This window comes from Eleutherodactylus coqui, chromosome 1 (genome assembly GCF_035609145.1).
Source record: "Eleutherodactylus coqui strain aEleCoq1 chromosome 1, aEleCoq1.hap1, whole genome shotgun sequence".
Classification (NCBI taxonomy): Eukaryota; Metazoa; Chordata; class Amphibia; order Anura; family Eleutherodactylidae; genus Eleutherodactylus; species Eleutherodactylus coqui.
The window spans coordinates 197,558,252-197,571,092 of NC_089837.1; the positions used below are offsets into that span (position 1 = coordinate 197,558,252).

Genomic DNA, 12,841 nt, shown 5'->3' on the forward strand with positions numbered 1-12,841 from the left:
CCATTATTCTTTGGATAACGGCGAACACGTGACCAGGAACCGCTCACCGCGGCCCTCCGTGAAATCTCCAGGCTCTCGGCTAAGTTTTGTAGCCAGTAGCCAGATATGATCCGTGGGGGGAGATGAAACGCAAGCTTTTTTTAACTTTTTAAAACTTTTTTTTTTACTTTTTGCACAATTTTTTTTTTTACCTTTTACCCCTTTTTTTATTTTTATTTTTTTACTTTTTGCACTTTTTTTTAACTTTACATGAGTAAAAGTGATCATGTCCCTGGTGACATCTCTCTGCTCTTGGCTACACATGGCAGCCAGGAGCAGAGCAATTTTGAATTCTCCGGGGTTCGAGCCCCTCTGTGCACGCGCCCGATGTCAATCATCGGGCGCGCATGCGCAGACGGGGATTTCGGGTCCCGGGACATCGGGACATTGCAGAGGACCGGGGGTGAGTATCTTCACCTCCCCTCATGGATCCGATCCATGAGGGGAGGTGAAACTTTACCTTTGTTTTACTTTTTCAACTTTTTCGCGATCACCGCTATCGCAATGGATAGCGGTGATCGCGGGCCCGGGGACCGCTCACAGTGGTCCCCGGTAACACCTCCTGGTTCCCGGCTACCTTCAGGAGCCGGGAGCCAGGAGATTTTAAATTTGCCGGGGACACCCGGGCTTCTGCGCGTGCGCGTGACGTCATCGGCTGGCGCGCATGCGCAGAAGGCCGCCGGCGGGTCCGGGAGGACCAGATCTCCGGGGATCACCACCGACAAGCCGTGTGAGTATTTTCAGCTGCCGTGATGGATCCGATCCATCATAGCAGCCGAATTACTACTTTTTTACACTGTTTTATTTACTTTTTTGCGATCGGCGCTATTCATTTTATAGCGCCGATCGCAATGCCGGGGGGGACTGCCCGCATCCTGGGATGACAGCTCCATGCTGTCGGCTACCTGCGGGCACCGACAGCATGGAGCTGTCACGTCCTCAGGCAGGTGGGCATCAATCCAAAGAGGATGCATAAAACTACGTCCTCTAGGATTAAGGCCCACTTTCTGAGGACGTAGTTTCCCGATGGGGCGGTCGTTAAGGGGTTAAAAACAAATTATCTAAACTTACCTATTCCTTCCCTGTCAGTCTCCTTATCACGTCTTCTCCTGGTTGAGCTTCCCCAGTGCCCCAGGTCAGCTCACTGCAGGCTGGGACCAGCTTGTTATGAGGGCTGGTTATCACAAATTCTCTCCGGCTGGGTCAGTGAAGGTCACATCCCTGTGCTGTAGCTTCACTGCCTAGGAAGGAATTGTAATCTATTTCAGAGACAGCTCGCATGAGCAATCTCTGAAGATAGGCAGTTCTTCTGCTGGCCTGTGAGCTGCAATGTAACATACATTGGAAGACTGCCAGCTAAATGTACTTAACCGCACAGGAAGGAGAAGAATCAGGCAGCTGGAGGTGAAGTGACCCCCAGGAATGCAGGAGACAGGAGAAGATAAGGCAGGTGAAGATCTGGTAAGTAGACTGACGGAGGAATAGATAAGTATAGCATTTTTCTTTTTTAGTGACAGAACCTCTTTAAACTGTGTTGCCTAAGTGTGATATTTTTTTAACTCGATCCAAATCAAAATAAATAAATAAAACCAGCAGTACATACCAGCCCTCACCCCCCACCCCCGAAGATTCAGTGCGTCCTTACCACCAAGATCTGTGGTCCTCCAGATCATCTTTTTGAAATTTCCATCACCTGACTGCTGCAGCCAAAGGCTGTGGTGCTGGATTGCCAGGGTTGAGAACAGGGAAGGAACCCCTGGTTTAATTGTTTTAACAGTTTTGAATCGAGTTTTAGTTTTAAAAAACCATATTGCACTTGAACAAGCCCTTTAAGGCTACGTTCACACCCAATGTAAACCGTAAATGTATTTACAGAATTACAACTGGTTATTATATGTTGAATGCAAAAATGAAATAAGGAAAAGCTACTCCATACAACAGCATCCAGTAAAAAAATGCTATAAAATGTTATTTTATTTTTACAATGTAGCAATGGGACCCCATGGGTGATGGAGGAGTCTTCTAATGCACTAAATATGTGCGTCATTGTACATAATTAGTATACATGTACACCAGCCATGAGATAGCATAAACAAAAAATATGGGTTAAACAGTTCAGGAAGTTGCGCCAAATCTATTGTACCATGAACAAGTTTCTAATAAATTTGTCAGCATTTTGATAGTATTGACGAATCTACATAACGAGTGAAGGTATCCTTTAATCTCTTTCCGACATGTGCCAGAAACACGGGTGGCATTTTTGCACACAAGAAACGGATGACATGAACATAAATAATGGACACACACAATGCATATGGATGTCACAAAAACATATACATGCATTAAAATCGTTCCATTACATCTCATTAGCGCTATAGACAAACATGGCATGACATCTTGGGCTCGTCCAGCATCTATAGCAAACGACATGAAAAAACAAACTGATAAATGTGTGTGTTAGTCTGCATTTTGGCCAAAAAACGTAAGCTAACAGGCTACGACAAGGCCACTGTGCATACGTCAGAACCTACGCTATCTCATTATTAACTAAATTGCTATAGATGCTGGACAAGCCGAGGATGTCATGGCAGAGTGGTGCACTGTGGTGATACAGGGCACCACTGCTTTGCCAGTAGGGGTTGCAATCCTGTATGGTGTGGCACACTTATCTGTGGCTGACATCCTTGGTATCAATTCATATGTGCAGACCATGTTTGTTAGCAGTTACCCCTCCCCAAATCTGGGTTAAGCTGGGTGGCTGCACATTAGCCTCGATCGTAAGATGGAAAGCAGTATTTCAGCTCTCTTTCAGACTTAGAGATGGTCACAGACCTTCCCTAGTGGTCTCTATGGGCATAGGATTTCCTACTGCAGGACCCACTGCAATGCAGCCCCTGGACCCTCCCAAAAATATGGTAGGCTAAAAAGCAACTGGAGAAATTCTGCTTCGATTGTAAGAGGGCAGGGGACTCTGGGGAATATCTTTATGTAGGTTTCACTCATGTAGGAACTCCATGGGGCAAGGATAGGGCCGTATGGTGTTGGGGTCAGTGCAGGTCAACAATAGTGCGTCAACTCAGTTCGGGCATAGTCAGTCACACACATTCTCCAGTCAGTCAAGTTTTATCCCAATTTCCCATGCCTGATAAAGGTTAAGCTTATTCCTTTTGCTAGAATCTTGAACATTAGACCAAAATTAGTATTCTGGCATGAGGAGCATGTGATAATAAAGCTAGTACAAATAAATGCACTCTCTTATTGCAATGAACATACAGATCAGAAAGGGTAATGCTGCAATGGGAACTTAGCAAATTTTTTTTTTTTTAAATATCGCTATTAGTGATAAAGTTCATTTTCTTCCAGATTGCTGCCTTGTTACTATATACTTGTTAATCCTGTCTGAACATTCAGCTCCACTCATTAGAGCAAACATCTGCTACTTGCGTTGTTAATGAGAGACGTAATGACAAGATAAAGGCAAGACACTGACACGTTGATTAGTATAAGAGCCAACATCTTTGAACACAACATTCTTCCAAATTCATTGCAACAATTGTTATTCATAACCCACCTCATTGATTGCACGGCACATACAAATTAAGACTTCACAAATGACTCAAAAGCCCTTGTTCATTATAGTGTAATAAGCATTAAAATAAAGTAGCCATACCTTGTCTGTCTTAGATGCTACTGACTCCAAAACACCTTCTTTACTGTAAAAAGTTATTATATTCCTGACCATTGTAACACTTTTAACCCCTAACAGTTGAATTGACTTTAATGTTTATCCTGAGCTCAGATCGTGTAGTGAGTGCGCAGAGGGAGCGGCTATTCTGAAGTCTCTCTACATCCTGCTATATTTTAGTCATTTAAAACAAGACTGGGATCACGACTCTAGCCACAGCCTAGAGCAGGATGAAGTGCATGTCGCATATATTGAACTTGCAGCTCTCCCTTTCAGCCTATGTGGACAGGAAAATATGGCCAGTGGGGAGCAAGTAGGCAACGTGCATGAAGATAATTATCTGCGATTCTCCTTCTATTCTTGTATGGCTTTAAAACAAGAATGGGATCACAGCTCTAGCCATGGCTAAAGCAGATTGAAGTTGAAGCTGCATGTACTGAATTTGCAGCAATCCCTTCGGCCTGTGTGGAAGAGAAGAAGGCAGCATGTAGGGAGAAGAGAATGATCTGTGAATTGTGGTGCAAAATGTACTGCAGCATGTGGAGCGGAATGCAGAAAATTTACACCTGTGTGAAAGGGCATTCTGGGTACTGGCTAAAAACCAAGAACACAGGGTCAAACATCTTCAATGAAAATAGGCCATAGATTGTAGAGGCATATGCTATACTCTTTACGCAAAACGTTAAATATTTATTCTGATTTTTTATTACATAGGCCGCCTGCACACAGCAGAGCCGTATTCCGCATTCGGAAGCCCACAGTGGAATCTGCCCCTGACAGCATGCGGCATCAGCGCATACCTGCCTCTTTTCCTCTTCATCTGTACTGCGGATGGTCGCAGCGAGACATATAAATTGCAGACAGGCCGCGGGTCAGGCGGCTTCCATTGACTTCAATGAAGGCCATCCATGCGGAATCCACACAAAAATGGAGCATGCTATGATTTTTCCTAGCATGCTATGGACTGTATTTGCTGCGGATCTGCGGTGCGGACGCCTGCTACAGATTCCGCAGCAAAAATCTGTTTATTTGCAGGCAGCCTTATATTTGTCTAACAATTTCAGGGTTGACTACTATTCATGTGAATATATCGTAAATTGGGGATATCACAGTGTGTCCCAAGAGTAGAGAAGGCATAAAAATATGCAGTTTTTTATAGAATTAGATTCTCCAATCACAGCTCACACTTGCCTACTGCTCCGTTACGGTACTTCTGCCATTCTATTCACCAACAAAAGGTGCGAAAAACAATAAATACATGAAGCATTTCTTCCGCTTTTGGCCCTGTTGGGGCATATAAATGTAATTGGGGGGGGTCCTTCCGAAGTATACTTAGGTGACACAAAAAAACAAAACTGCTGATGGCAGAAGACAAAGCCTTTTTGCAGACATTGTAAAGAGGTCAGTATCAAGATAAAAAAAATTTGAAAATGCATTTTTACGAAAAAAGGTCCAAAAAATATTTACTAGCGGGAAACAACTGCTTTGCAGCAATAATACTTCAGCTAGCTACAAAAAGAAAACAACTTGCTGAACATTTATGTGATTTCACATAACAGCTCCACTTACCGGGTACCATCTGCTTTCCAGCTCACTTTATATGACTTCTGCTCGAGAAATTTGAGATTGTTTTTGTCCATGGATACAGGCTGTGCTCCAGGGAACCCAGATCTGAAAGACATTGGTTTTATTTTTTTCCCTTAATGATGTAACAAGGATAAAAAAAATTAAATCATGTCTGAATGACATTTCCTACATAAAAATGAGACTGCTCTAAAGGCAACACTCTACAAAGTAAATGAGTCTACATGAGCAGTGTTTAATGAGCACTAAGGACGGGCACAAGGAAGAGAATATATCATCCACTGGTTAATGATGCCAGGCTTCAGGAAGGACAAATATTTAAGTTTCAGTTCAACGATGCCTGGATCGGCTATTATGTGATGTGCAGTTATCATATAAATGTGGTAATAAAGAAGGCCATCTAGAGCGCTGTATATTAAACTAAAGATGCTTTAAGGGAAATTGGTCTTTAAAGCAGGGACTGTCTACAAAATGTTGCAAACATACATTCAGATTCATTACTTTCTACATGCAGTTATAAGATATAGAAGGAAATTTTTCAAAGCAAAGAAATCTGCTAGACCACTTGAAATAATGCAACACCGCTTTCAACACTTTCTATTATATGACAGCGGAGAAATTGGCGGACAAAGGGAGTAATTTAAAGATAAAAGGTAGGAGGGGAGGGAATTGCACCTTTTTCTCCATTTTCTTTCTTTGAAGAACGCATAATACATATCAAGTATACAGTTACAGCAGCTTTCACCAGAACATGCATACAATAAAATGGTCACACCATCCTATCTCTGTTTTAGCTGCGGTAATAGCAAATGACTTGATAATCATTGAAAAGACTAGTCTGAAGATGGCTCGGCACAACCACATCATCACTGGAATGATAGAAGTTGGGCTTCACCTGTTTTTACACAAAACAGTGCAGGCAAATATTCTAACCTTTGTGATATATTATGTCAGAGAAAAATGCCCTTTGCTCCACTTACCAGGCTCCTTTACTCCTCCCTAACTATTCACTCACTCTGGAAAACAGCTGAAAACTGTTTTGATAGAGAAGACAGACTAAAGGCTCATTTACCCACACAGATAATCTTTCAAAAGACTGAAAGATCAGTGATATTTTTGCATAAAGTACCAATAAGCACTAATTGCTATTAGTACTTTATCAGCTTTATTTGCATGCAAAAGAGCTTCTGGGAGCTGTTGCAGAACTCAGCAGGTGGTCTGAGCTCTGTAAGTAGCTTCATTTTTCAGCCAGGGGCTGCTAAGAGTAAACGATGTAAACTCTAGCTCCCCGTGGAGAATTCAGCACCATGGACAGCAGACACAATACAAGGTCCTGATTATTAGCTGTTCTGCCTGCAGAGCTGACAGCTGAGAACAGCTAATACAATGTTATTAGTTGTAATCAGCTCTTCCTGGGTAGAACACGGCGTGCAGTCCTTATCAGCTGTTCTGCCGAACGGTGGTTTTCAAGCAGAACTAAAAACTGTCATTCGACAGTTACACGGAGCGATGATCGCTTTAAAAAAAAATAAAAAATTGCTAAAAGGCGATCGTTTTAGCGATAATCGTTGCGTTTAAATATGCACCCATTGTGCACTGCTAGCTGATTAGTAAATTCAGTCCAACCTAAAAATCGTAGGTTAGCCTTATCAGCAGTTCTCCACGGGGAGTGCTGATAGCATTGTTTCTACATGGAGAACAAAGGATCTGAGCACAGATAATAGCTCTGGGGCTATTAATTGCTGTCAGCTAAGGCTTCATTTGCACACTTAATTTCTGTTAAGTAGCTGAGTAGCTACTTAATAGTTTATGCAAAATGATCGCTCAGAGCTGTCACTCAAACTGTCGTTTGAGTGATCTTTGAGCGATTATCGTGTCGTGTAAATGAGCCTTTAGACACAACGATTATCGCTCAAATTTTGAGCGATAGTCGTGTCTAAATGGGCCTTATCAGCTTACTGACAGATCAGGTTACATGTAACCCATAGAAGTCGAGTAGTTATGGAAGAGGGAGGTACAATTGAGTTAGACAGAGGCAGAAAGAAACAAAACAGAAACTGTGCTGCAGCCAATAGTGTTTTACTGTCTTTCAGTTACTAGATTGAAATCTACACTGCTCAGTACTGCTGTGTAATGTCCTCCTATGTGTGCAGTGGTTGGGAGACATCATAGTGGCTAGTCTTCATCTACGGTACTAGCTCAATGAACGCTGACTATTCGAGATGGAGCCACCAGAGGAAAACTGGTGAAAAATTCCACATACAAGTCATATCCTGGTCAGACATGCCCCATGGACAAACATACTGCAGAAAAGTCACATGAAAAGGCCTGCTTTAAGGTCACTGCCTAGTTGACAGTCAATTGAACAGCCAAATTTGCGACAGACTGGTTACCTAGGACACATGGCTTTTTACATTTGTGAACGGCTGTGATTGCTCGGCAATGCTTCCCTAGCAATTCGTCTGTCTAAACCAACTTGCCATTGAACTGAATAATTAGCTATGATTTGATGCGCCAGAAGGCATGAGTCTTGGTATAGTTAAAAACCACACTTCCCCATGTACAGATGTTTCAATGTTATTTTTAACACTTTTAAATCATTATTCATAAAGGACCTGGTGAAGAAGCAACTAACTGGTACAGAACCATCTGTAATTCTCAACAGGGTGTTGTCAACAGTGACAGGCATCAGTGATTAAGTCTGTTTAAGTGTCATAATATGTGTATAATGAAGCTACAAATCGACTTCATAAGGTTAAAAAGCAATTTGTGCAAACATCCTGAAAAGAACCATTAGGTGTGCTTGATTGTAATCCTGATCTACAACTGGAAGGGTTCACACACAAGTATTTATTAACATTTACTAGCCCCATTAAGAGTAACTGCATTTTCAAAAAAAAAAAAAAAGATCTCTCTCACTCGCCCCCCCCTCCCCCCTGAGCACACTCGGATCAGTAAGCAGTTATTCGAGAAGAGCGATGCTCGCTCAAGTAACTGCTTTATCCGAGCGTGCTCGCTCATCTTTAACATACATACATACACATATACTTAAACTGACACACAGTGGATGTAAAAAGTGCACAAAACTGTAAAAATGCCATGTTTTAGTCATGTTAAAAGATGATTTCCACCTTCAATGAGATCCATAATCTTTCTGGTTCTTTTTTTTTTCATGTGGTCCCCATAGTAAACCGAGTAAAAAACGCATCTAGCGCACATAAAAAATCATATGCAAAATGCATGGCATGTGATTGTAATGCGTTAACGCTCCCGTAAAAAATAATATGCAAATCTTTAAGGAGAACTGCACAAAAATTAGACATGTAGCAATTTCTATAACTTGGACTATTAGTACAAGAGAAAAATCACTTGTGTGAATTGACATTCAAATCAATGGGCTTTTTTCCTTTGTAAGTTCTACCCATTTTCAAATCAGAAAGAACTTGCACAGGAAAAAACGCCCCTGTGAATATATCCTTACAAGCAAAAAAAATGCAAAAGTTTGAAAAGTCCTAACACATTGTATTTTATATTACTCATAAATTTTAATCAAAGAGTCCTGAAAAAAATAAATAAATAAATAAAAAATTCGCAGAACCACATGGATAGGTAAAAGAATGTCAAAGTTACTACCACATAAAGTGACACGTGAGAATTGAAAAATTGGGCTATGTCCACAAGGCCAAAGCTGCCTGCGACTCCAAGGTGTTCACATCCCTTAGATGAATAAAAAGAACAGATGGAAGACAGACAGAAATTTGCATACCCTTCCCAGGAGGTGAACTGTTGACATTTCCGTTGTATTTCTCCAAGTTTTGGTTGTGTTGTTAACTGGGATACATTTTTTACTGCCATACCTTCTAAAAATATTGCACCCTGTGAAAATAGAAAAAGGAAAATGATATATTATTTAAAGCGCCATTCATTTCAGGGTGCCTGTATATTATAGAAGAAGAATAAATGTACTACGGTAATAATGTACTGGCTTGCTGAGAAGACTGCAACTAACATCATCATAAAAGGTGACATAAAACACAGCAGGAAAACTGCAGGTCGAAGGAATACAAGGAGAACGCAAGCATACCCTATTGGATAGGAAATCACTAAACAACTGCACAGAACTAATGTATTGGAGATTTCAATTCTGTAGTCTGCTAGAATTAGGAATGCAGCCCTGGATTATAATACGGACTGTAATTAAAGCGCTGCGGAATAAGTTGGCGCTATACAAATAAAGATTATTATTATTAATTCAACATATCAACTGCATTGTATTTACAAAGTTGCTAAACTTTTTATATACACACACTGTAAAAAAAATCCAAAAAACAATCACGCAAATAGAAAGAGTTGTCGGAATCAAATTAAACTTTGTGCGATTGTAATGTTGCTATAAGTAAGTGATTATAATTTTAAATGTTTCTAGTGACAGACTTGAAGTAATTCTGATTCAGATAAAGTTTACCGGATCAACCCCATCAGGTCTTAACCCCTTAATGACATGGCCTATTTTGGGCTTCAGGACGCAACGATTTTTGACTTTCATCTCCATTTTTCAAAAGCCATAACTTTATTTTTCCGTAGACGCGGCCATATAAGGGCTTAGTTTTTGCGTGGTGAACTGTAGTTTTTACTGGTGCCATTTTTGGGTACATAGACTATACTGTAAACCTTTATTATTTTTTTTTTATAATCGCAGGGAGAGAAAACGCATCAATTCTGCCACAGATTTTAATTTTATTTTTTTAAAGCATTAATAATGCAGCATAAATGACACACTACATTTTTTCCGCAGGCCGGTTCGATTACGAAACCAAAATTCTTATATATTTTTTTTAGGTTTTTCCACTTTCCTGCAATAAAAACCCTTTTTTTGGAAAAATAAACATTTCTAAATCGCTGCATTCAAAGTCATATAACTTTTTTATTTTTCCATAGAGGGAGCTCTGTGAGGGCTTATTTTTTGAGGGATGAGCTGTAATTTTTACTGGTTCCATTTTGGGGTACATGCGACTTTTTTGATCACTTTTATTGCGTTTTTTGGGAGGCAAAATGCTAAAAACTAGCATTTTGCCTTAGTTTTTTTAGCGTTACTTTTTACGCTTTTTGCTGTGAAGGATAAAAAGAATGTTCAACTTATCATATGCATCGTTACAGACCCGACGATACCAAATATGCTGGATTTTTTCTCTCTTTTTTTATGCTAATATGAGAAAAAGCACAAAAAAGTAGTTTTTTTTTACATTCTCATTTTTACTTATTTTTTTTTTTCTTACACTATGTGTGTCCCTCTGGGGGACTTACACCATAGCACCAATGATCGCTTTGATAAGGCATAGCAGGACTTCTCTCCTGCAATGCCTTAAGGCTTATTACAGCGATCATAGGCAGTGGTAATACAGGACGCCTATAGGTGGCGTCCTGTTACCATGGCAACCAGCCAGGCTCTCTGCGATCACATCACGAGAGCCCGATGACGTAACAGAGGGAGCGCGCTCCCTTTGTGAACCCTTCCCATGCTGCGATCTATGTAGATCGCGGCAGGGAAGGGGTTAACAGCAGAGGTCCCTGCTTTGACGCACCCACGCTGTTGCAGCAGGAGTACCTCACTGCCAGGACGTACCCTTACGTCCTGGAGCAGGAAGGGGTTAATGTTGGATTTAAATAATTTTAGTATATAGGGTACATTGCACCATCTTTTAGTGATGCTTTTTTAAGATGAGTGAACCTACTCGGCCATGCCCCTTTTTCGCCCAAGCGCCGCGATTTTCGAGTACTTCCGTACTCAGGTGAAAAGATTCGGGGGGCGCCGTGGGTGAGTGGGGGGTTGCAGCGGAGAGGGGGGGGGGGGAGCTACCCCCCGCTCCGCCACGCCTCCCCCCGCCCCCCGAATCTTTTCACCCGAGTACGGAAGTACTTGAAAATCGCGGTGCTCGATCGAGTAATTACTCGAAACTAGTATATTCGCTCATCTCTAATGCTTGTCAAACACACACAGACACTATATAAAACTTGCAAAAAGTTCAGATTTTCTCCCCTAAAGAAAGGAGTAATTTAGAAATTAAAATTCTCTGCAAAGAGTTCATTCATGTATGAATAAAAATGATGAGCACTATGACTCTTTCAGCACCTACAGCCATAAATGTACATCTATATTATATACAGCATAATGATTTCATCTTGTCTGCATAATTACAATAAAAGGGAAATAATGTCATTAAAAATGCACTGTATAGAGACCCTGTTATTAATGCCTGTGGAGACGGCTTCTTCAGAATCTATGTGAGAAAGATTTGGCAGAAGGCTCACATATAACGGATGTGATAGAGATAGCAGTTATCAGATGCAGCACATTTGCTATTGAGAATTTGAAAAGGATTGCCACATTTAAAGAGCAACTGCCCTTTAAAAAAAAACAAAAAAAAACAAAAACTTTTTGACATCCCATAATGACACATAACAGTATTCATCAATAGGGGTCTAGGTCCTGAGACTCTGGATGATCACAGAAATGATAGGACAGTAGCAGTCACCCAAAAGCTGTGCCCCTTCAGCACTCATTACCTATCAGCTCCTCTTGGCAGCTGAAGACGAACGCATAAACTACCAAGGGCATATATGCGTCCATCTTCAGCAGCCAAGAGCAGCTGACAAACAATGATGACAATCAAAAAGGCACAGTATTTGGGCGTATGCTGCAACCCATTTATTTAAAAAATTAGCAGGGGCCTCAGCATTAAGACCCCCCAGATCAAAATTCTTGACATGTTGTTCAGTTGTGTCAAAAGTTTTTTTTTAAATGCAGTTACTCTTTAAAGATTAGAATACAAATCTACAAGATTGATCCCATCACTAGAGTTCTGTAAAAACAATCCTAAAGACTACAGAATTGTTTTATTTATTGCAGTTGGTCAGTTTAAAAAAATGTAAAGCTGTTCATCAATAAGTGTTTATATATGATATACATGTATATACACGCACACACACTATATTATATATATATATATATATATATATATATATATATATATATATATACACATACACATACACACATACATATATATACACACACATTTTTTTTTCCTGTTCTAATATGAGAATATCAAATCAATTAACTATCAGTAGGGCTATCTATGCAAACCTATCTATGAACAACTTTACATTTCTTGAAGCTGACCCCCTGCATTACAGAAATTAGAAATAATCCTGAACACCTACCTAGTACTTTTGAATTTATGTATCTAAAGACAGCTTTGCATGCATTTGATGCCAGTGGGCCATAACATTGCTTTTATTGTTTTGTGCTCTATGGAAATTTTTAATTTTAACCATTCTAACTTTTATGGGAAGATAATTACCTGCCTGCCACCTCTACCTGCCAATAACAAGTAATTGTTGGGGGGAGTAGAAGTCCTTCTAAATGAAATTAGTAATTAACTCTAAAGGCCCTTTTATATGTAAAGATAATGTTTCAAACTACTAAGACTGAAAGATTTAGCAACGTATTTGCATAAAGTGTTAATGGCTTTG

The 12,841-nt window shown here is 40.4% G+C and overlaps 1 protein-coding gene across 2 annotated transcripts in view; it reads right to left on the minus strand.

The window, feature by feature from the left end:
* The window catches only part of RNGTT (RNA guanylyltransferase and 5'-phosphatase), a 347,964-nt gene that overhangs the window by 276,690 nt on the left and 58,433 nt on the right, over nt 1-12,841 (minus strand). For both annotated transcript variants that reach the window (XM_066605238.1, XM_066605244.1), the window contains 2 exons: nt 9,075-9,184; nt 5,294-5,395 (listed from right to left, as the gene is read on the minus strand). In XM_066605238.1, coding sequence (XP_066461335.1) covers nt 5,294-5,395; nt 9,075-9,184 — 212 coding nt within the window. The remainder of the gene's footprint in view (nt 1-5,293; nt 5,396-9,074; nt 9,185-12,841) is intronic.